Source organism: Gouania willdenowi, unplaced genomic scaffold (assembly GCF_900634775.1).
Source record: "Gouania willdenowi unplaced genomic scaffold, fGouWil2.1 scaffold_93_arrow_ctg1, whole genome shotgun sequence".
NCBI classification, from domain to species: domain Eukaryota; kingdom Metazoa; phylum Chordata; class Actinopteri; order Blenniiformes; family Gobiesocidae; genus Gouania; species Gouania willdenowi.
In genome coordinates, this window is record NW_021145258.1 from 3,049,163 (window position 1) to 3,071,502 (window position 22,340).

Consider the following 22,340-nt stretch of genomic DNA (forward strand, 5'->3'; position numbering starts at 1 on the left):
GTTTAATAAGTCTGTGTGTGTTTAATAAGTCTGTGTGTGTTTAATAAGTCTGTGTGTGTTTAATAAGTCTGTGTGTGTGTTTAATAAGTCCGTGTGTGTTTAATAAGTCTGTGTGTGTTTAATAAGTCCGTGTGTGTTTAATAAGTCCATGTTTGTTTAATAAGTCTGTGTGTGTTTAATAAGTCTGTGTGTGTTTAATAAGTCCGTGTGTGTTTAATAAGTCCATGTGTGTTTAATAAGTCTGTGTGTGTTTAATAAGTCCTTGTGTGTTTAATAAGTCTGTGTGTGTTTAATAAGTCTGTGTGTGTTTAATAAGTCTGTGTGTGTTTAATAAGTCCGTGTGTGTTTAATAAGTCCATGTGTGTTTAATAAGTCTGTGTGTGTTTAATAAGTCCTTGTGTGTTTAATAAGTCCTTGTGTGTTTAATAAGTCCGTGTGTGTTTAATAAGTCCGTGTGTGTTTAATAAGTCCGTGTGTGTTTAATAAGTCTGTGTGTGTTTAATAAGTCTGTGTGTGTGTTTAATAAGTCCGTGTGTGTTTAATAAGTCCGTGTGTGTTTAATAAGTCTGTGTGTGTGTTTAATAAGTCTGTGTGTGTTTAATAAGTCTGTGTGTGTGTTTAATAAGTCTGTGTGTGTTTAATAAGTCTGTGTGTGTTTAATAAGTCTGTGTGTGTTTAATAAGTCTGTGTGTGTGTTTAATAAGTCCGTGTGTGTTTAATAAGTCCGTGTGTGTTTAATAAGTCTGTGTGTGTTTAATAAGTCTGTGTGTGTGTTTAATAAGTCCGTGTGTGTTTAATAAGTCTGTGTGTGTTTAATAAGTCTGTGTGTGTGTTTAATAAGTCTGTGTGTGTTTAATAAGTCTGTGTGTGTTTAATAAGTCTGTGTGTGTCTGTGTGTGTCAGCATGTTTATGTCTCTCTCCATCCACTCTTTTCATTATATCCATGTCTTTTAAGGCTTTATTACATAGTATCAGCTGTAGTCTGGGCCGCCGCCATCTTGGATTATGTCGTCACCAGTGCGTCATCAACACAAGTTGCACTAGTGCAGAATGAGTCAAATAACTGTAAAGACGTCTTATATTAGTCTATTATCTTTTTAAAGTGGTGTTTTTTTGTGTCTTTAGACTCATTTACATTTATGTATATAATATGTTCCCCACAATATAAACAGGTTCACAATATAATTATTTTTTATAGTTTCTGTTTCTACTGTATCCATAATAATAATAATTCTCAACAATTATTTAGTTTCACATCCACCTGTAGCTCTTTGTTTTTTACTCTGATGACAACTTGTTTGTAGTTTTATTTCAGAAAGTTTCACTTTTACAGTTACAGTTGGAAAACTTTGTTAATTGAATATTCTAGTTACATTACAGCAACCAAATTAAACTATATCAACTAAGTGAATTAATAAAAATAACCTGTGTAAAGGCTTTTTCAAACTAAAAAATTATCTTGTGAAATCTGTGACCTGCACAACTCAAAGAATCAGAATTAAGAATCATTATTTCTTGGCAGAAATACTTTTAAACACTTGCTGTACATTCAGCTGACATAAAAATCTTGTTTTCAAATATGTAGAATAATTGTGAATTTATCAGTAGCAGTAGTAGTTTTAATATTTTAGTTAATTTTTTGCAGGCACCTTTTTTGTCCGTCAAATGTATTTAAAATAAACTAAAATTAAAGAGAGATGTTATTTAACTGTTGAACCTTGTCATAGTTTTATTTATTTAAACATTTTTTTAAATTGAAAAAAAAAAAATATTTATGGTCTTGGTCTTGACTCGGTCTCGGCTCCCGAAAGTCTTGGTCTTGTCTTGGTCTCGGTGCATTCTGGTCTGGGATAGTGTGGTCTTGAACACAACACTACTGTGCGCTGTCCTCTGCTCACCATGAACCAGAAAGGGACAGAATTTGGACAGGCTTGAAACATCCACTGTTGAATCAATCATTTTTCTGCACAATGACATTATATTTGATACATGGATTATGTAAATAAATCTACAAAGAGGTCTGAACACATTAGTCCAGTTTTAAAGTCTTTACACTGGCTCCCAGTCAGCCTCAGAATAGACTTTAAAGTTGTGATGCTGGTGTATAAATGTGTGAATGGGTTTGGTCCAGAATACATCAGTGAGATGTTAGTCAGGTATGAACCCAGCAGGTCTCTCAGATCTATGGACACAGGTCAGATAGTGGAGGTCTGGTTCTGTTCACTCTGACAGTGTTTTTGAGGTTTTGTTTATAGATGGGGCCGTATGTCCCCACAAAAATAAAATGAGTTTAAACCTTATAAACTAGAACAACCTTTGCCCTGTGCTTTGTCTCAGAGCTCATATATATGATTTTTTCAAAACAGATTTGAATATATATATATATAGATTAAATAGAAAAAAATGAAATAAAAAATTAAAATAAATAAATATATTAATAGTACACATGTAAATATGCGACTGTTTTATGGCGTTTTCAATTGTTAATTTAAAAAAAAGACAAAAAGGAACAAAGACGGATTAAAACACAATACACAACATTGACAATCAAAAACCAAACATCAAATAAAAAACAAAATAAATCGGAATTTATTCAAAACATAAATTTCTAATGATTTTTAAATAGCAAGGTTTCAACCTTTTAAATAGTTCGATGGAAACATGTAATTATTGAGAATTAAAAATCCTTATTTAAAACGTAGAATGACTTTTGTTAAGGTGTTTGAGCTTAAAGGAGTCCTTTATGTGTGAACATGAACGACACTTATATCAGGTCTGATCATCAACGTCCTCTCTGAGGATACACTTTATTCTCTGAACACATGTTAAACACTATACAGTACGAGAGCGCCCTCAAGGGGAGAACATGTGTTATAACACTCAACTTTTACAATACAGTCACATAGAGTAAGATATATACAATCTTAACAACTTTATTATTATTATTATTATTATTATTATTATTATTATTATTATTATTATTATTATTATTAATATTCTTGTTGTTTGTGGGCCTAAAGTGTTTCCAAAATTTAAATGGAATTATTTATTAGTTTTTTAGCTTACTGTTTATTATCATTATTATTTATTTTTTTTAACAATTATTATGAATTGAGTTCAATACCTGAAAACTCTAATTGTTAAGTAATAATTCAAATACCTTATTTTGATATAAAATATTTTATTATTGTTGTTATACATAAAAACATACAGAATAATTAATATTTAAAACAATGACATCGTCTTAATGATACATATTATTTTCTTTGATGTCTGCAGTGGAGCGCACATACTCCACACAACAATGTCAGGAAGTTTACTTTGTCCCAAAACAACAAGTATGTGAAGTCGGCGCTTGCGCACTCTGCAAGTCTGTTATTCAAGTCTGTTCCCATGAGTCTGTACCCAGGAGTTCACAACTAATAATAATAATAATAATAATAATAATAATAATAATAAAAATAATAAAAATAATAAAAATATTAATTATATATATATATTTGTTTTCAAAGTGAACGGACATGTGTTTTATTTGTTTATTGGATTAGGTTAGGGTCATAATCTCAGTACAGAGGTAAACTCAGTACGTGACACCAGCCACAGATATCATAAGGGTGTGACTAATGGCTGCTTAAATGTGATTTTGAAACATCCAGGTTACCCTTAAAATTAGCAGCATTTCACAAACAAGCGCTTAACTATGAGAAACTGCTTTTCTCTCACAATTTTACCTCCATAACTCAGTGTTGTAGAATAATCGAGCTGTGACTGTTAACAAGAAATCTCTGTTTAAAAGTGATTGGTAGAAAAATGGCGTTTGTTTTATATATGACGTGTTTCACCCTGATGGTCTCTTTTTATCATATGAGGCTTTCATTATCAAGTATAATGTACAGATTTCTCTTAATGGCTACAACAAGGTCTGTAATGCAGTTCCCATTCCTTTTCTCAGACTCATTCAGAACATTATGCTTGCTTATCATAACCTCACCGCCTACTTTAACTATTGATCAAGTTATTCTTCTTGATTAAACATAGAACAACTAAATTGTTTCCCAAATTTCAATAAACAAATGTTTTGTCATTTTAATAGAAATATTAGACATGACCTAGAAAACTCATTTAAACACAAACCTTTTTCTTTTTACTAATCTTACCCTATTGCCCCAAAAGTTAAAGAAACACATTTTAAAATTATTTCTGGCTTATAACCTGTTAATGATTTTGTGCATAAAAGGTTCAATTTTGACACTGAACCCTGCACTCATCCTCCACAGAAACAATTGAACATTTATTTTTTAGTTATGTAAAGACTAATGTTTTTGAACTGACATTCACAGCTGACTGTCTCTAAAAATCAATGTACCACCTTTTCTTCTAAAGACATCATTTATTTCATGGACAATTTGGACTCACGTATCTCTGATGTTATAAATGTTATTTTAATAAATATTTTATTCATACTTGTAAATGCAAAGACTACTCCTGTGTGTAATGTGTTTATTATTTGGTTCACTACCTACTTCAAGTCTCTTAAATTAATCAAACAAACCAAAAAAGCATCCAAAATGTATAAAGAAATTAAAATGTCCTTGTTCTTTTAAGATGCCATTGCCTTGTATGTGCCCTTTTCCTTTTGTCTATTAAGCATATATACATTTTCTTTCTTTCTTTATTGTTTATTTTTTGTTTACTTCTCCAGCAAGTGCCAGAGTGTATTATTGTACCCTGATTTAAAATGTATATGTATTGTATGTATTGTTTGTAAAAATAAAAAAATAAAAATAAAAAAAAGTGTTGCAAAAGTATGGGAGGCCGTTTAGGACAAAACTTCTTCCAGAGCATGTTTCTACTGCTCTATATTCCATTGGCAGCAGGCTTTAAAAAATGTCAACTTTAAACAGCAACATTTATTTTGAAGAATTTACAGCTATAGTTTTTAAACCAGTGAATAAAACCCATAACATCACTTTTTGTCTGATTCAGTCTGTGTTTCATTAACTGTAAATCCTAGGTTCCCAAAGTGGGGTACAGGTACCCCCAGGGGTACGCAAACTGTCATGGGGGGGTACATGAATAAAAATAAAAATTAGAAACAAGAATATAAATAGAGCAGCAGTCAGGAGCCTCCATGCATTGGCACAAATGACACATTAGCCGATGTCAGACGACCCTCTAGTGGTGACAGTGAACAATCTCAGCAAAAATGTTTTAATTATTATTAATATGTTATTCTCAACAGGATAGGTCAAATTCAGAGACAGATGTCACTGTAAGGCTACATTGTATGTGACATTACATCAGTGGTTCCCAACCTTTTTTGTGTTGTGACTCCATTTTATTATCATTTTTTTCTTTCTCCAATTAGCGTTTGATAATGTTTGTTGTTGCCAGGATTAGTGCTCAAAGTGACAAGATGCACCAGCTCAGATATCCTTATACCGTTTATGCTATTTTTATACTTATTTCATTTCAACTAGATTTTTATTTATACTGTCGTCTAAGATTGTTTTGTATATGGTGTTATAATTTGAATTAAAAAAATAAAAATAAAAAATATCTTAAAAACGCATATTTAATCAGTATTTTTCTATTATTATAAATTATTAGACATTTTAGAGGACCCCATTTGAATTCCAGGCGACCCCACATGGGGTCATGACCCCATGGTTAAAAAACATAATGGAATGCAGTGTTTTTCAAGTGTGCAGTGGTGGGGGGTACATGGATTCAGATTAAATGTCTGAAGGGGTACGGGACTGTGAACAGTTTGGGGAAACACTGTAAATGACAAACCATCATAGGAGTCTGTTGTTGACTAGGGGTGAGTATTGGCAAGGATGTTGCAATACGATACGATATTATCACGATATTCTACCCAGTTAATATCAAAATTAAACGTAGAGATGAAAAATCAAGTTGCTGTATATGTTCATCAGTAGATATTGATCAGTCAGAGGATGAATTGAGTCAAAACTATTTGCTTCAAAATCTCCTGTTTATTATTTATTATTAGTGTTTTTACACATTTTCACTGAAAAAAAGAAAATACAGTGTTACACACTGACATCATAACATAAAGTGCAACAAGTTTCTTTTCACTAAAACTACTGTGTAGAAGTCTCAAAGTAACCATGACAACATAATGACGGCATTGTAACAACTGTAAGTGAGAACATTAATGATAAATCACCCTGAGTTACTGATAATGCACAAAAATAAGAACAAATAATTTCTCCTATTGTATCAGTTTAAACACTGATCTGAACAGATTATATGAAAATAAAATGTCTGTGAATACATAAATATTGCAGGTATTACACACTGCCATCATAAAATCAAGTAACCATTGCAACAAATTGAAAGCATTGTAACCACTGAAATATTGCACAAATACACAAAAATATTAATTAAATAAATAAATAAATCTATTTAAAATCAGCACCCAAAAAAATCTCAATATACTGTGAAATCATTTTTTTTTCACACCCCTATTGTTGACCAGTAGTTTAACTAGATCCACTCAGCATGGAATAAATAAAAAACAGGGTTTTACATGTATTGTAATGGTAGAAAACAACCTGAACTGGAGTGGGTACAGAAAGAATGAACACAATTATCTCACTAACAATGTGATTTTATTACCAATAAAGCAAGCTGTGGTTTCTGTAGGGGGTCAATGAACTAATGTAACTAAAAGACTCACGACCCAACAGTATTCAGGTCAAATATCTGATGAAACGGTTCATATGAGTTCACTTTAACTTTATTCTATACAAAAATACAAAGACTGTTTTTCTTTCTTCAACGATTTACTTTAGGAACGCCACGTCTGGGATCTTTCCCGCCGTCTGAAACAGAAACAGTTGCTACTTTAGACATCAGCACATTTAAACCATGACGTGGATTGTTTAGAGTCGTGTCACCTTTAACTGAGTGAAGATTTGTGCTGCTTTGTTCAAGTCCCACTCGTTATCCTGCAGACACCTGCAACACACAGACAGTGTTTACCAGTGAGCTGTGACATTCATCCCAGTCTGGTAGACGGCATTAGGAGAGGACACCTACTTCAGGGACCATTCCAGCTTCATGCCTGACTTCAGGGAGAAGGTGCTGAGCATCTCCTGCTGTGGGGCAGTGAGGGTGGGCACTGGGCTGGAGGAAGGGGTCGGGGCAGGCGCCACAAAAGCTCTGCTGATCTGCTCCGTTGTAGCCATTCTGATGAAGAGCTGGTCGTTGATGATGCACAAACTGTTCAAGTATGAACGAGGACCACAGGGTTCAAAGGTTAGAGACTTTCTATGGTGTTAATATTACAGTGTTATAGGGCCACACCAAACATATTGTTACCTACATATGTGTAGAACTGTACATATAGAACTGTAACATGGTTTATCAGTTTAGCATTAAACTATAATTGACAATTTTGATAGAATTTTCATGGCAATTACAATTAAATAGTCAATTATCTGAACTCAATTACAATATAATCATGATTATGACAGCAAGAGATCTTTTAAAACTACAATTATAATTATGGCATAATTGTAATTATCAAATAAGCAATTACAATTATAATTGACCCCAACCCTGATTATATTGTGCTACAATACAAACAGATGTTGGTTTGATATATTTGTTAAAAGTTGTTTGTTATAATTATCATTATTATTATAATTATTGATATGAGAAATAAATATGGTAAATTGGAATATTTTGAGATTATATTATTTAATATTTATTACTGCACAAAAGTACTGAAAAGTGGTATCGTTGAGTACCGATACTGATTTACGAGTACCAAGTATCGGTTTAAATGTGAAAGGTGCCCATCCCTAGTAATCTCTACAATAACAATGGTTGTTGTGTAAAAGCATTATGGTTTATCATTTTCTTTTATGGACAAATAAACATACATTAGGTAAATATAGGAATACACAGAAAACACACGTGGTGAAACAGTATTTACTGACATGAAATTGAACATGCAAACGTTTGTTCATTCCAGTCATACTAGTGGAGGCAAGCATTATCTGAAGCTACAGCTGCCAATCAGCACTTTGGTTTTAAGTGTGTAACCTACCCAGAATTCACTGCTGGAACTGTGATGAAAACTCTGGAGAAGGCCCTTGTAGATTCTTTAGATTTATCATCTACAACAACTGAAAAACCACAAAAAACCCAGGAAAGCGTTAGTGAGCAACAGATGAGTTGCAGTGGATCTTCTTAAAACCATGACGACTAAGATACTGACCTTCTTTGAAGACTCCGCCCACTGTGAATGACAGCAGCGTATTCTGTGAAAACAAAGCAGTTTGGCTGAGTGTGAACAACACAAATGATGTAACTCAGTGTGTGGCAGATCAGACGTGAACTCACTGTGTAGGCGTTTACGTCCACGGTGAAAGAGGTGATGTCATGCTGAGTTTTTGGCAGCTCGTTGAGGAGCGCCACCACATTCAGCCGTTTGTGCTTTAGCAGATGGAAACGCATCGCTAGGGCAGGTGAAAACAAGACAAACATCAGGTGGGCTCCATCATTACTAGGGTTGGGTATCAGTTACTACTCGCTACTTTTTCAACGCTTCTGGTGCTAAATCATTACTTTAAACTAACTTCAAAATCTCAAAATGCCCTTTTATTTCCAGAGCCAAATTTAACACATTTAACTAAACAAATAAACTATTATTAGATCAAATTCACATCAGGGTTTCCCACACATTCATTTATTTATGGAGGATAATGTCATGCACCTTCTTTTAGGCCATGTTTTGTGCATGTGCTACGGTTAAAAATGAGGCCATTGATCAATGATCTGAGCAGCGGCACCGACGTCATGTGTATCAAGTAATGTGTGACACCAAAATCTTTGTTCTTATTGGACCCGGTTACTAGCGTTTCCATGGGAACTGGTCCCACACTTGTTCCAGGTTTCGGTACCCAACCCTAATCATTACAAGTCATACGTTCACTTCAGGAGAACTTACTGGAGTCTTTGGTCCTCTTCAGGTTTCTACTGTCTTTGAAATATTCTCTCAGACCGCTCCTGAAAAACAAAGCCAGAACAAAAAAATCAGCACCACTCAAAGAAAACGTATCCATTTAATCAAAGTTTTATACGTGTGTGTGTGTGTGTGTGTGTGTGTGTGTGTGTGTGTGTGTGTGTGTGTGTGTGTGTGTCCTTACCTTGATGGATTCTGGACGTTGTACGGTGTTGTTAGTGATAATAATGCGTCATCATGGTAGGCCCCCAGCAGTGACTGTCTGTCTCCAGAGTCGTACACACTGTAGTACCTGTGAAACAAACAAAACACACTCTGCATATCAACACCAATCACTGATGTCATTTCCTACTTATTGTTAGAAACGCTGTGAAGCGACATAGAGAAAAGTGTTAGAAACTCACTGTTGCAAAAAGTGCTGAATGTAGACTTTAGCGTCATCAGAGCCAAAGCAGCTTCCCTGTGTGATCACATGGTCAACATTTAGCAGGAGAAATGAGACGTTCATTACAGAAAAGGCTTGAATCTAAAAATATAGTGGCTTCTATATTCTTGTACTTTGACAAGTGACGTTTTGAACACAACAGACACAGACAATTCAGCATCACACTGACTAACCTTGCAAGGTGGGAGAGTGGTGGGTGTTTCCACATCAAAGCCAATGTGTGGGGGGAGGTCATTTCCATCCTGATGAGGGACAATACACAGTTTAGTACAAGTTGGAAAACATCAGTTCATTTGGTGATTTTCTGGTGTTATTTGAAACACGACTGACACTGGCCATAACATTATCCTTAAAAACCACTGGACCAAAACACAAACTAAACTCAAGGTACCAGAACAAAGCCAATCTGTGACCTCTGAACTAATCTGGTTGGTCCAAGTGGATAAAAAAAACTCAAACTAAATGAACCAGTAATAATAAATATATAGTGACTGGTACATCATACTCAGGTCTGAAGCTGTGGAACTCATTATCCACAGAATTTAAAACCATATCTGAGTTTAAAATGTTCACTTCTAGGGTTTAGTCTTGGCTGAAAACAAACCAAAGTAAATAACACTGAGTCTGTGTGAATGTATGTGTGATCGTGTGTGTATGTGTGTGATTGTAAAAAGTTTTATACAAATGTTGTATTAATGTATTTTATTATTGTAAATTGTGTAAAAAGGCCCAATCAGGGACATGAGCTGTGAATTAGCATTAGCTAGAAGCTCTTTATGCGTCACATCAGCTGTAAACCTTTATTGTAATTATGTTGATTGCATCGTCTCTGAAAAATAAATAAATAAAAATTTGGGGGAAACAAAACTACTTAATTATTTGAAGATTTTACATCTTGTAAACAAGTACAATATACTGTACTTATAGCTGCTAGATATGATCTTTTTATTTTTTAAATCAGATAAAGATATACTGTAGACCTTAGATTAATATATGTTAGATCACTCTAAATGTAAAAGGTTGAAATTGTTGCTTGAAAGTTGATTTAATTCTTATCAGGATTTCTTGCGTTCTTCCCACAGGCAAGGAAGACAGTGGTGGTTTGACTCCATTTATGTTCTGGTTTGTTCCCGTGACATCACATCACTACGTGAGGCATTCAATTTCAGCTGGATATATAGAACTTTCTGTGTAAGCCCCAAAATACACTTCTACCACTGTTTTGCCACAACGTTCAGTCTGTGAAAACACCAGAATTGTGTTGAGAAGTCTATTTGACAGAGTTTTTAGGGACAAATGAGAAATCATGATAAGAATTAAGAACACCTCTATCCTTCCATCTATGGGACTCCACATCCCACAATGCAATGCACAAAACTCAGAACAAACTTTCAAGCTGCAATTTCCTTTCTATTATTTTGTCGTTCAATTGATCTTTGAGTCATAGATCTATGGAGGCCTACACCATGTCTTTTATCTGATAGATAATTATTGTTTCCAGCAGCTTTAACACAACTGATAATTGACAAAATGACGTTAAACACTAAGGTCCTCTAGTATCAAAACTATGCTGGTAGAAATGAAGACTGAGTGACCATAAACTGCTGATGAATGAATGAGTGAGTAGACCTACCAACTTCAGAAGCTGGGGAAACTTCTGGCACACAGCACTGGTATGGAAACAAAATTGAAAAGCAGAGAAATTAGTATGAGAATTCATCTTCCTCATTGTTGAATATACGCTAACATACATGACCATGTCCCACGTTCACCTGAATGCCCACCCTGGAGTGTACTTACCAGCAGGTATACTCACCCTCTGCCACATTTTGGTGATACACACAGATTTGACGTAGCAAAGCAACATATACACAAACACGGTCTACCAGTTTGAGCTGAAAACTGCCAAACAAACGGTTTTTTCTAAAGAGAGAAGTGATGCGCTACTGGGAGAGGTGGTTACCACCAGTCTGGTCTTAACTCCTCCCCACTCTGGTGAAGATGCAGGGCAACCAACGAGTCACTGTCACTCAAAAACAAAACAGAGTCTTGGTGAAAAAAATATCAAGTACATTTTAAGTGCATTGTTAGACCCTGTGATTTAACACAGCCATACACAAAGCACTTTTCTCAATTTGGACATTGTTGGGTTTTCCTTTGTTTACAAGTTCTCCATCAACTGAGGGAAAATTCAGTTATTCATTAGGAACAAAAACACACAACAGCAGGTTTGACACACGTTGGTTGCATGCTGTGGGAAACTCAGACATAAGACGTTGGATTAGTAGAAACTGCCTTCGTTAAAGAAATCATCAAAACATCAATTTTGGATCAAGAAAACTGACCTGACGTATGAAGATGGGTCTTTGAAAAGGTCACAGAGAGGGTTTCTGACCAGCCACAGCTCCACCAGTTTCAGCCCCTTCAACTTGTCCAGCTCATGTTCGCTTTTCAGCTGAGGAACAAACAGGAAGCCGGTAGGCGTCAACACATGAACCTTCAACACTACTACACAAACATGACAATGAAAGCCTTGGAGCGGCCAGTCTCACGTCGTTGTGTGAAAGGTTCAGGGCCTTCAGATGAGGCACTTTGGTCACAAGCTCGCTGAGTTCATCCAGTCTCTGGATGCAGTTGTGACTGAGATTCAAGCTTGTCAACTGCAAAGAAAACATTGATTTCATTAGGTCTCGACTTCACTTTGATGATCTAACTTTTAAAGTATCCACAGTATATGAAGATACACAGATTGTTGCTGATTGTCGTACGACCGTTACCTGAGGAATGTTTTCTTCAATGATCTTAATGACGGCCTCCATGTTTGTTTTCCTGTTTAAAGCCACTTTAATATCCTGGGAGACCAAGTCTGTTTCAAAGTAAACATAAAAGTTTCAACATTCACGTCCACTTATGAAAGAATCCACAAGGTAATATTTCATCATGAACAACACAATTCAGAAGATTTAAAACATTTTAAGAAAAAAATAATAATAATAATAATACATTATGAAACCAACTGTAATCAATGAATAATAATTCTAACCACAAAAATGTAAACTGTATATAAAAGTATCACCTGGTGCTTCCAGCCTGTTAACCCAGTAACACATGCCATTTAGATTGTGTTTTAAAAAACAGTGATTGATAAATATTTCCACTATATAAAACAACACATCCCCAATAAAAGGTGTTTTCTTTGAGATGTCAAAGGAAGTGGCCAACATTGTGAATAATCTAATGCCAAAAGAGGTGGTGTGGTTACCTGGGTCTGTGTGAATACTGGTCAGATCCAAAGCTTGCTGTGAGCCATCAAAACGTTTTGACATGCATTGCTAGAAAAGAGAAGAAAAAACATCTTTAAAACAGTTCAAAAACATTCTTTTAAATCAGGGATGCTCATAGTTAACTATTTAACCATTAACAGACAACAACTTTGACCAATTAATGCTAACATACTACTTTCTGCAAGTCCTAAAAAATAAGATGTACTATTTTGTATGGATGTTAACATTTGGCTATGGTATTATTATTTAAAATAACTAAAAATGTCCAGTAAATTCCTATACATAATTCCCATGAAAAGTTTCTATTTTAGAATATTCCCAATCTTAAATTCCTTTGAACATTTACTGGAAATCTTCCACCTCTTTGCAACCCTAATTGTGTCACACCAAATTTAACACATTTAACTAAACAAATAAACTATTAGTAGATCAAATTCACATCAGGGTGAAATTCACTCCCAGGTATTTGAACTCCTCCACAATGTCCACACTGACCCCCTGGATGATTTGTTATCACTGACCTTCAGATGCTCCAATTCTTCAACCTTCAGATTAGGGAAGAGGAAGTTGGGGGGATCACTGCGCTTGATGTGTACCGCCACCTTGAGGAACATCAGTCAAGAAAAAAAACATCACAAACTAATGAGTGAAAACAGTAATGTAGAGCCTGTGAGAACATTTAGCAAACAATTCACTAAATGCAAAGAATACATTTATCAGTAAACATTGTTCACTGTGAGATGCACTGGACAAACACTGAGACCCAGTTGGTGGTTTTGACTGTAGTTTTCTAAGAAATCCTTGGTCATTTTTAAGTATTCAGAAACATTTGTAATTGGTGTTTTCAAACTGAAGATCCTGAAGCTCAGTTTTCAAGCCATTTGCATGAAAAAAGTAATAAAAAAACATTTCTCATAAAGGCAGGTGTACGTGAGCTCAAGGCTGATAACAGATAACACAAAGTTCTCATAGAAGTGAGTTTGTGTTTCCAGTTGTCACCACAAACGTACCTTATAGCCATCACAGTCTGTGACCTTGCGAGAACACTTGCGCAGGGCACTGGCAGTAGTGAAATCATCAACGTAGAAATGAACGTTATTGTGGTCGTCATGATACTAGTAAATAGAAAAAATGCAATTAAAACATAGCATTTAGGTGATTGTTAGAGATATAAAAAGTATTAGTGATTATCACAAGTAAATAAAATAAAGGAAAAAGTGTTCAAACTCACTGTAATAATCAACGTATACAAAGGATGATAAATACAATGATAAAGCAAAGGCATTTCCTCCATACATCTCAAGTGATAAACAACATCTTTTTTATCTCAATCACTTATTAGTAAATGATAAAATCCTGCCAACACTCACCTGAATAGGAGTGTAAGGGATGGAGCAGATGTCCTGTAGAGCTGGCACTAACCACTTCTTGTCATACTTTTTGCCGTGAGGAATCTGTTGACAAGGCAAACAAATGGGGATCCTGTTAGACCAATCACAAAGCAGATTAACCAGATGTGAGTGTGAGTGTGAGCTTACACACCGTGATTTTGAACCAGCCTGTTCGGCTTCTAGTTCCTCCTCTGAAAGCTCCTCTCCCTCCTCCTCTGCCACCTCCACCTTTGCCTTGTCGCCAATCTCTGTCCATACGACCGTCTCCTTTGCAAAATTCTCTCCCATAAGGATTGCTGAACAAGACAAAATAATACTAATGATGATGATTTCTGTACAAGAGCAAAAGGCAAGTGACCAAACAGTTCTAAGGATTGTGGGTTTTCATGGAAAGTCTTTTCTGGTTGTAATGAGCCTTCTGTCATCTGCTGCTATCTGGTCTCTGAAGAATACTGCACAGTTATATCTAATTCTAATCCAATTTGAATTAGGTTCATTTAAACTAAGTTGATCAAAACGTAATCATTAAACCTGATCAGATTCAGTAAACCATTGATGCCTGAGAGGAAATATAGTGACATTAATGCTGTTCTCATACATATTTATATGACCTCTAAATAATTAAAAAGGAGCACTCAGAATAATCCATGTCACTACAACTTATATCTACCTTTTATTGTATCGTATTTTATTTTTGACATACATTTTTGTTTATTATGAGTTTTTTTTATTTACCAGTATTTATTTTGTTTCCTCACATCAGTTAAAAACTAATATTTTCTTTAGGAAATGATAAAAATTTCTAAAAAAAACTAAATTTCAAAAATGTATTTCATTTACAATGTATGAATTGAATGTTGTTTCAGGAATACCATGCCATTCTTAGAAAGACAACATTTAATGAAAGTCAACACTTACTATCTTGGCTGAGAACTGCTGTCCTGAGAGCTGTCACTCATGGTAACATCTCGATCAATGACAAGCCTAGACAAGAGTCCAGGTCCTCCAAATCCACCATGGTGGTTCCCCCGCTGCCGGTCTCTGCGGAACGACGACCCCTTGTAGGGGCCTCGGTGTTTGCGAACATGTAGGGGTGCAATTCTGTGATTGTCCTCTGTAAAAGAAAATCCACATCATTAACCTATAATTTTAGTGAGTTTAGTACACATGCATAGCCATAAATGCAATGTTACTAATAATAACAAAATTAATTCTTTCAGTTTTTGGTTTTGGCCAAGAATTGTCCTATAGCACGGTGCATCTCTATGCTTTGTCTTGGATTGTACAATGTGCAGTAAAATGTATTTTTGTACCAGCATTCAGTTGCCATAAAAAATACTAAAATTATAAATTTACGGTATAATTATATAATGAAATATTTTAATAAATGAATTTAGTCAGTGAAATTAAATGAATCCGTGTGGTTAAATGTTGGTATATGTAGGGCTTTAATAACAACCAAAGATAAAGCAAATGTGTAATGTGCATAAACAGGTATTTTAATGTGAACCTTTTGACATTTGGAGACCAGGTGTAGTGGACATCAGGTCTGGTTCTGTTCACTCTGACAGTGTTTTTGGGGTTTTGTTTATAGATCGGGCCCTATTGTCCCCACAAAAATAAGAGTTTAAACCGTTGAAACTTACCGTTGAAATACGCCATGTTCCTGTGACCGTGTTGTTTTTAAAAAAACAAAAAGTCGGTCGAACAGTCCGTGGAAAAATAAGTTCTTATTAATCCGAAAACACAGTATAAAATCCAACAGAAAGACTAATTCACACTGTATCAATGTATGTGAAAGATGGTTGCGATATACAGCTGAAACGTTAGCATGTAACGACTTCTGCTGTAAAGATGAGAGGATTGGGCTACTTCCTGTTTACTCAAGTCAACTGTCAGTGCCCAATCCTTACAACGCATGCGCATATACACGTCACTTCCTGATATGCTGGGACGTGATATTTGAATGTAAACAGACCATACGATGTTTTATTTTTTTTAAATTTCAATAGTACACAATTAAATATGTGACTGTTTTTTGTTATATATATATAAAATAGAAAAAAATAAATAAAAAATTAAAATATATAAATATCTTTACAGTTCACATGTAAATATGCGACTGTTTTTAATTAATTAAAAAAAAAAAAGACAAAAACGAACAAAAACGGATTAAACAGAAAACACAACATTGATAATCATAAACCAAACATCGAATAAAAAACAAATCGGAATTTACTCAAAACATGAATATCGAATGATTTTTAAGAGCAAGTTTTCAACCTTTTAAATAGTACAATGGAAGCATGTAATTATTGAGAATTAAAAAACCTCATTCAAAATGGAGAATTACTTTTATATTAATTTTTATTATCATTATTATACGATGGAGCATTGTAGTCAGTAAAAAAAAAAAAAAAAAAATCCGTTTTCCGAATTAATTTTTTTTTTAAATCTGTTTTCCGAATTAATATTTTTTTTAAAATCCGTTTTCTAAAATGTTTTTTTTCTTTTTTTTTTTTAAACACAGACTGGTTCCGGGTCAGAGTTCATCTCAATGGCGTCATCCACAGCGCTGGATATTCATCCATTCATTGATTTTTACTTTTCGAGTTAGAATATAAAGATATTAAGGATTTGCAGTCGGCACAACTTTAACATTAGTGACGGACAGGTAAAGAGGATACTTTAGTTCAAGAGGACACAGTCATTGTAAAGCATACTCGGAGGTTGGAGTCCTGGTTGATATCATTAGCAACAACTACAATACTATGGGCAACTTCACAGATACCGGTGGATAATATTATTATTCACGATGCATTGGATTTCATTTGGTGCTTTTCATAAACACTCAAAGCGCTTTACACTGATGTGCATCATTCTTTCACTCCACACACAGTGGTGGTAAGCTACTATTGTAGCCACAGCTTCCCTGGAGCAGACTGACAGAAGTGAGGCTACCATAGTGAATCATCGATCCCTCTGACCACCACCAACACTCACTCACACACTACATTCATACGATGGATGTACATGGACTTGAAAATGGTTCAATTAGAGTTTTTCAGCGTTTCCTCATCCCTACAGATGCAGACAATAGCCTTGATAGTTACTGACCCTCAAAGTAACACCACCAGTAATGTTACATACAGCACTAAGATAAGACTATACAGTGAATAGTGAATGTGATCATGTCCCTCTGTCACACATTGATCACTTGTAGTTTTATGTCCAGGGGGATAAAAATACTTCCTGAGTGTTTGTGGAGCAGCTCAGAGACTAAACAGCTGTTCTGTGTGATCATGGTCCAGTGCAGTGGGGGCTTTGTCTTCTCCAGGATGGATGGAGTCTTCTCCAGGGTCTGTCATTCTGCCACCAGAGTCCAGCTCTGTGTCCACCACAGATCAGCCCTCTTTACCAGTCTGTACAAACATGAACCCCCCCACCCACCCAACAACCACAGCATGGAAGGTACAGTTGACAGAATGTTATGTATGTCACTCACATGTACAACACAAAACAATGTTTGACTGTTTGACCTACATAAAGATATCACATTAAAAAAGAGGAAAAACACTAATTTTCTAATGCTTTCGTGTCTTATTTTCTCTACTTGAAGCACGTTATTCATACATACTGTATATCTGTGTTGTGTCAAATGTGGTGATCAATCAATTCAACAATGTTGGCCCCAAATGAACTGAAGCAAAGCAGATGAGAAAGTGTTTCATTTCTATTAACAACAGGCTGAGAGGAAACTTTGGTCCATGTGTAACACAGCAGTGATGGTTACAGCATTCATCCTCTGCTTCAGTGGATCAATCACATCTGAAATGAAAAAACAATAAAGCCACACATTTAATTTTCTTTTTCTTTTCTTTCTAGAATTATCTTTTGACAATGTTTGTTGTTGTGAGGATTAGGACACAATGTGACAAGATGTGCCAGGTCAGATATTTTTATACTGCATTTTATTTTATGTAGACTAAATTTGTGAAAGTGAAAGCATAGAATACAGTTATTTAAGTTTGTTTTGTGTGTGGTTTTATGATTTGAAAAATTATAATTAAAACATTTTAAAAAATACATTTTCATCATTTTTTTTTTTTTTTTAAATCATAAATTATTATACATTTCAGGGGACTCCATTTTAATTCCAGGTGACCCAACATGGGGTCACAACCCCAAGGTTAAAAAACGCTGCATTACATTATAGTGTGCAGGAGTAGGGGGTACATGGCCTCATGTTAAATGTTTGAAGGGGTACGGACTGTGAAAAGTTTGGGAACCACTGCACTAGAACAATTGTTTACAGGAGTTTAGTGAACAAAGCTGAGTGTTTTTTAACTGTAAATAATATGTATGTAAACACTATTTAAACTATAAATGAATAATTACGTGTCTGGGCACAAAACATCCTCACAGTATGTGTGTAATAAACACTGGTTATAGCTGTTCACCATTATTAGCATCATTAGCTCACATACACACTATGTAGCCCTGTGCAGCACATATTCTAGCATGTTAAGCAGTAAGTTAGACCATGTATAACTTCTCTGATGAATACAGACATTTTAACATTTCATCGTCTAGTTCAGTTGAAAACGTGTGTAGAACTGAAACGATTCCAATGCCTAAACATGCTATTCTACTGTAACACAACACGGAAACATGAACAAAAATTACATAAAGCGCTTTGAGTGTCTATGAAAAGCACCAAATAAAATCCAATGCATCATTAATAATATTATTATCCAGATCTGCAGGGAGATTTTTGGTCATATTGTTGATGTAATATGTATATTGATTATTTAATGTTATTTAATGTTCTTATTGATTTTAAGCTGTTGAATGTTTCCTGTTGCACTTTTTGATCATGTATAGCACATTGAGTTGCCTTGTGTATGAAATGCGCTATACAAATAAATTTGCCTCGCCTTGGTGCTAAAGACATGAGTGGGCTAGCCTGGAATCTATCTTAATCTCCTTGTATTTTTCATAAAGGTGATTAATCTGGAAGTGCTCACCAGACGATTGAGTTCTGGTGGCTGAGCGGAGCGGGACAAACACGCAAACCACTCAAACGATGAGCGGACCTGACGACAATAGCGTGACAAGCGTAGTTCTTTTTCCCTAAACAGAGCCATCAGATGAAAACATTGTGTAGTACGGTACAGACTTACAGTTTTAAAGCCTCTTTTTGTTGTTGTTTCAACAATATATACAGGTCTAATTGCATTGAATCTTGATTTTTCGTTTTTAGCCTGATGATCTAGCCTGCAAGCGACTACCAGCACCACTCTTTACTAACACACTGATCTAACTGTAGTCCTGGACCTCCATGGGCTTGTGGGGTGGCCTTGACCTGGGTGGCTTGCTGGGGTGTGTTGGGTGCCTCTGCGCGGGCGTGCGGCCCTTTCGGGTGCTCTCGTGGTCCCTGGGTGGTTTGGTGTTACTCTCCTGCCTCCTCCGTGCACGTCTGGGTGGCCCTTGGGGCTGGGGGCCTGCATGTTTCTCTGCCATTCTTTCCTCTTGCTCTCTGTCCCCCTGTCTCGTCCTCCCCCCCTCCTCCGCCTTCGCCCTGCGCCTGCTCTCCCGTTGGGTTTGGCGTGGGAGTCTCCTGTCAGCCCGGGATGCTGGTGGGGGGGCTGTGGACAATATGAATAAAAAAATATTAATGCAGGTGGTGCTTTACGAGCCAGGATAGCTTATTTCACAAATCTTTACGTATGCAAGTTCTTAAAAATAGATACAGTTCAATTGTGGATTGGAGATGAAGGAAGTTGTCTGTGTTCACCTTATCCTTCCAGTGGATGGCAGTCTCATCACATGGGTAAGGTCCTCGTTGTATGCATTGTGCTCTGCATGTTTGTACTGCTTGCACAGATGCATGTTTGAGATGGTCCTTTCCCCAAAAAGCTGAGGAAGCATGTACATCATGTGAGGCCGGCCACTAGGTGCAACTGCATTTCTGCTTCTCTGAATGATGTGGGTGTTCCACAGGTGAGCAATATGCTGAAGTTCTTTCTGAGAGGCACATAAACATAAAAAACACTCATTTTAAAATGACAAGACACTATCTGGATTTAGCTGAGCAAATAGACAAATCTCTTACTATTCAAATAATACATGTTTTGCAACATTATGAACTCAGGAAAAAGGTCAGCTGACAATCTGAACAGATCGGGTTGGGCCATATCTCCTTGAGAATACCCAAATTTGACAGATCTTGGAAACTAAGAAAGAATGAGTCTGATTTTATCAAGAGTGGGAGACCATGTGGAAATACCAGGAGCTTGGGTGGGTGGGTGGGTGTTAGATGATGACACATATGGGCAGCCTTGCTTCTGTTAGACTACCCCAGTGGATTTTCATGTTTCTTGGACTCATTATACTGCTAAACATGCAGCCATTAATCAACAGCACACTTAACCATTAGCCTGAATGGTCCTGAATATATTTTTGGCTCTGGTAACATTTTTTGCAGAATGTATCACAGCTGACAATGAATTAATATAACTAATAATTAAGAAATTAACCACAAGGCAAAGGTCACCTTAAAGTACACACATACACACATCAATGGTATTTAGACAGGTGAAAACCCATATGGAAAAGAAATAGAACATTTTTACCAAATGTTTATATTTTTATCTGAAACTTGTAGTTAAATGCATCAAAGTCTAAGCAAGTACAAGATCCCTAGTAAATATTCATAAAGGGAAATGTATACAATTTTAGAACTTACAAGTACTTTATAAGACATTAACTCCACATACAAAATTCTTATTAGATATGTATAATATCAAAGTTATATGATTTTGGCAAACTAAAATCTTGCAAGTGATGTATAAAAACTTAACAAGACATACGTACAATGTGGCATATATGAGAAATTAAAAAAAAAAAATCTTTAAATTAAATTGAGATGGAACTCTTTTACAGTTCATGTAAAAGTTTTGCTAATGTTAGCACTTTATCAATTCCTGTTTATAAAGTCACACTCTCTTCTCTCAAGTATTGAATATTTCTTAATTGATTTGAAGAAGAATATATGATGTGTACCTGTGTACCATGCAAGTACTGCAAGTAAGGCTTTAAATTTCAAGTAAAGTTAAAATAAAATAAATTAAACAAAAAATCCTCGCTGTCTTATTGTGGTAAGAATTTTATTTAGCACCAAATTTGCAAGTTATATAACAAAAGTCACATTTATTTTGATAGTTCAAAAAGTCGAAGTGGATGTTTTTCTTTTTACAAAAACCAGCAAGCTGAAGTGCATTAAAACATCACTGAAATAATTGATTGGCCCCTGTACCTCACTCTTTTTTTATTTCATATATAGAACAAACATAATTAGTTAGTTAGTATTACACTCAGATATGGGCTGTTACTTTACAGTTAAATAGGTTTTAGGGTTTTCTCACTGTAGTTACAGGTCAATTACTTTTTCCATATCAACAACCTTGATGGCAGAATGTGTGAGGTTTTACACACACATATATAGCAGTAATCCAGTATATCCTCCGTCCACAATGAGTGAAAAATATGAGTCTCGCTGTCTGTGATGTTGTCAGATTACAATGTCACATTAAGCCTTTAAACAATTACGTGATAATTTAGTGTACGTTCATCCATTTACAGTAGTATGTCTTTAGGAATTTACATACAATTGAGCTGGACTGTGAACATTGAATATACAAACATGGTCTAACAACATGAGTACTGTTTATGGCTTTGTGGAAGCCTGTGGGGAAGTGCACATTTGATGTGTAACTTAGTGGGGTTCTGATAAGAGAGCCTCTGGCTAACTTCTGCACTGTGCAATTACCATAGTTTCCTATGGCATACAGACACTGATCACCCATGTCAATGAAGTGTGGGACTCTAAAAATAGTCCCATCCTTCAAAAGTACAACAGAGTTGTTTCTTTGTTTTGCTTTGCTGTAGGTATGACCATGAACAACCTCTCCATTTACAAAAATCCTCTTGCAGTAATTCACTACAGAGTCAATGGGTGCAGGGCAGCTGGTTCAGAAACAGATATTATTCTTACATTTGGAGGACCAGGGGCAGTCACCTCATTGAACTTTGCAACTTTCTTTACATGGTGCTTTTCTGTTCTCATTTCACGACAGAAATCTTGAACTTCTGCTGGGGCATTTGTTAGAAACGTCTTTGTTAAACGGGGAAAAGCACGAGATAACAACACTCGTTT

At 35.5% G+C, this 22,340-nt stretch overlaps 1 protein-coding gene across 1 annotated transcript; it reads right to left on the reverse strand.

The window, feature by feature from the left end:
- Positions 1-6,622: 6,622 nt before the first annotated feature.
- Positions 6,623-17,522, reverse strand: LOC114461097 (nuclear RNA export factor 1-like). The gene is made up of 21 exons (XM_028442937.1): positions 17,372-17,522; positions 15,041-15,236; positions 14,274-14,418; positions 14,102-14,185; positions 13,742-13,846; positions 13,253-13,333; positions 12,710-12,779; positions 12,225-12,313; positions 12,000-12,107; positions 11,793-11,902; positions 11,081-11,117; positions 9,621-9,689; positions 9,407-9,462; positions 9,187-9,294; positions 8,988-9,046; positions 8,381-8,496; positions 8,256-8,298; positions 8,085-8,163; positions 7,070-7,252; positions 6,928-6,988; positions 6,623-6,852 (listed from the first exon to the last, which is right to left on the reverse strand). The coding sequence occupies exons 1-21, from the start codon at positions 17,424-17,426 to the stop codon at positions 6,814-6,816; spliced, it is 1,893 nt and encodes a 630-aa protein (XP_028298738.1). The 5' UTR covers positions 17,427-17,522; the 3' UTR covers positions 6,623-6,813.
- Between the last annotated feature and the right edge of the window lie 4,818 nt (positions 17,523-22,340).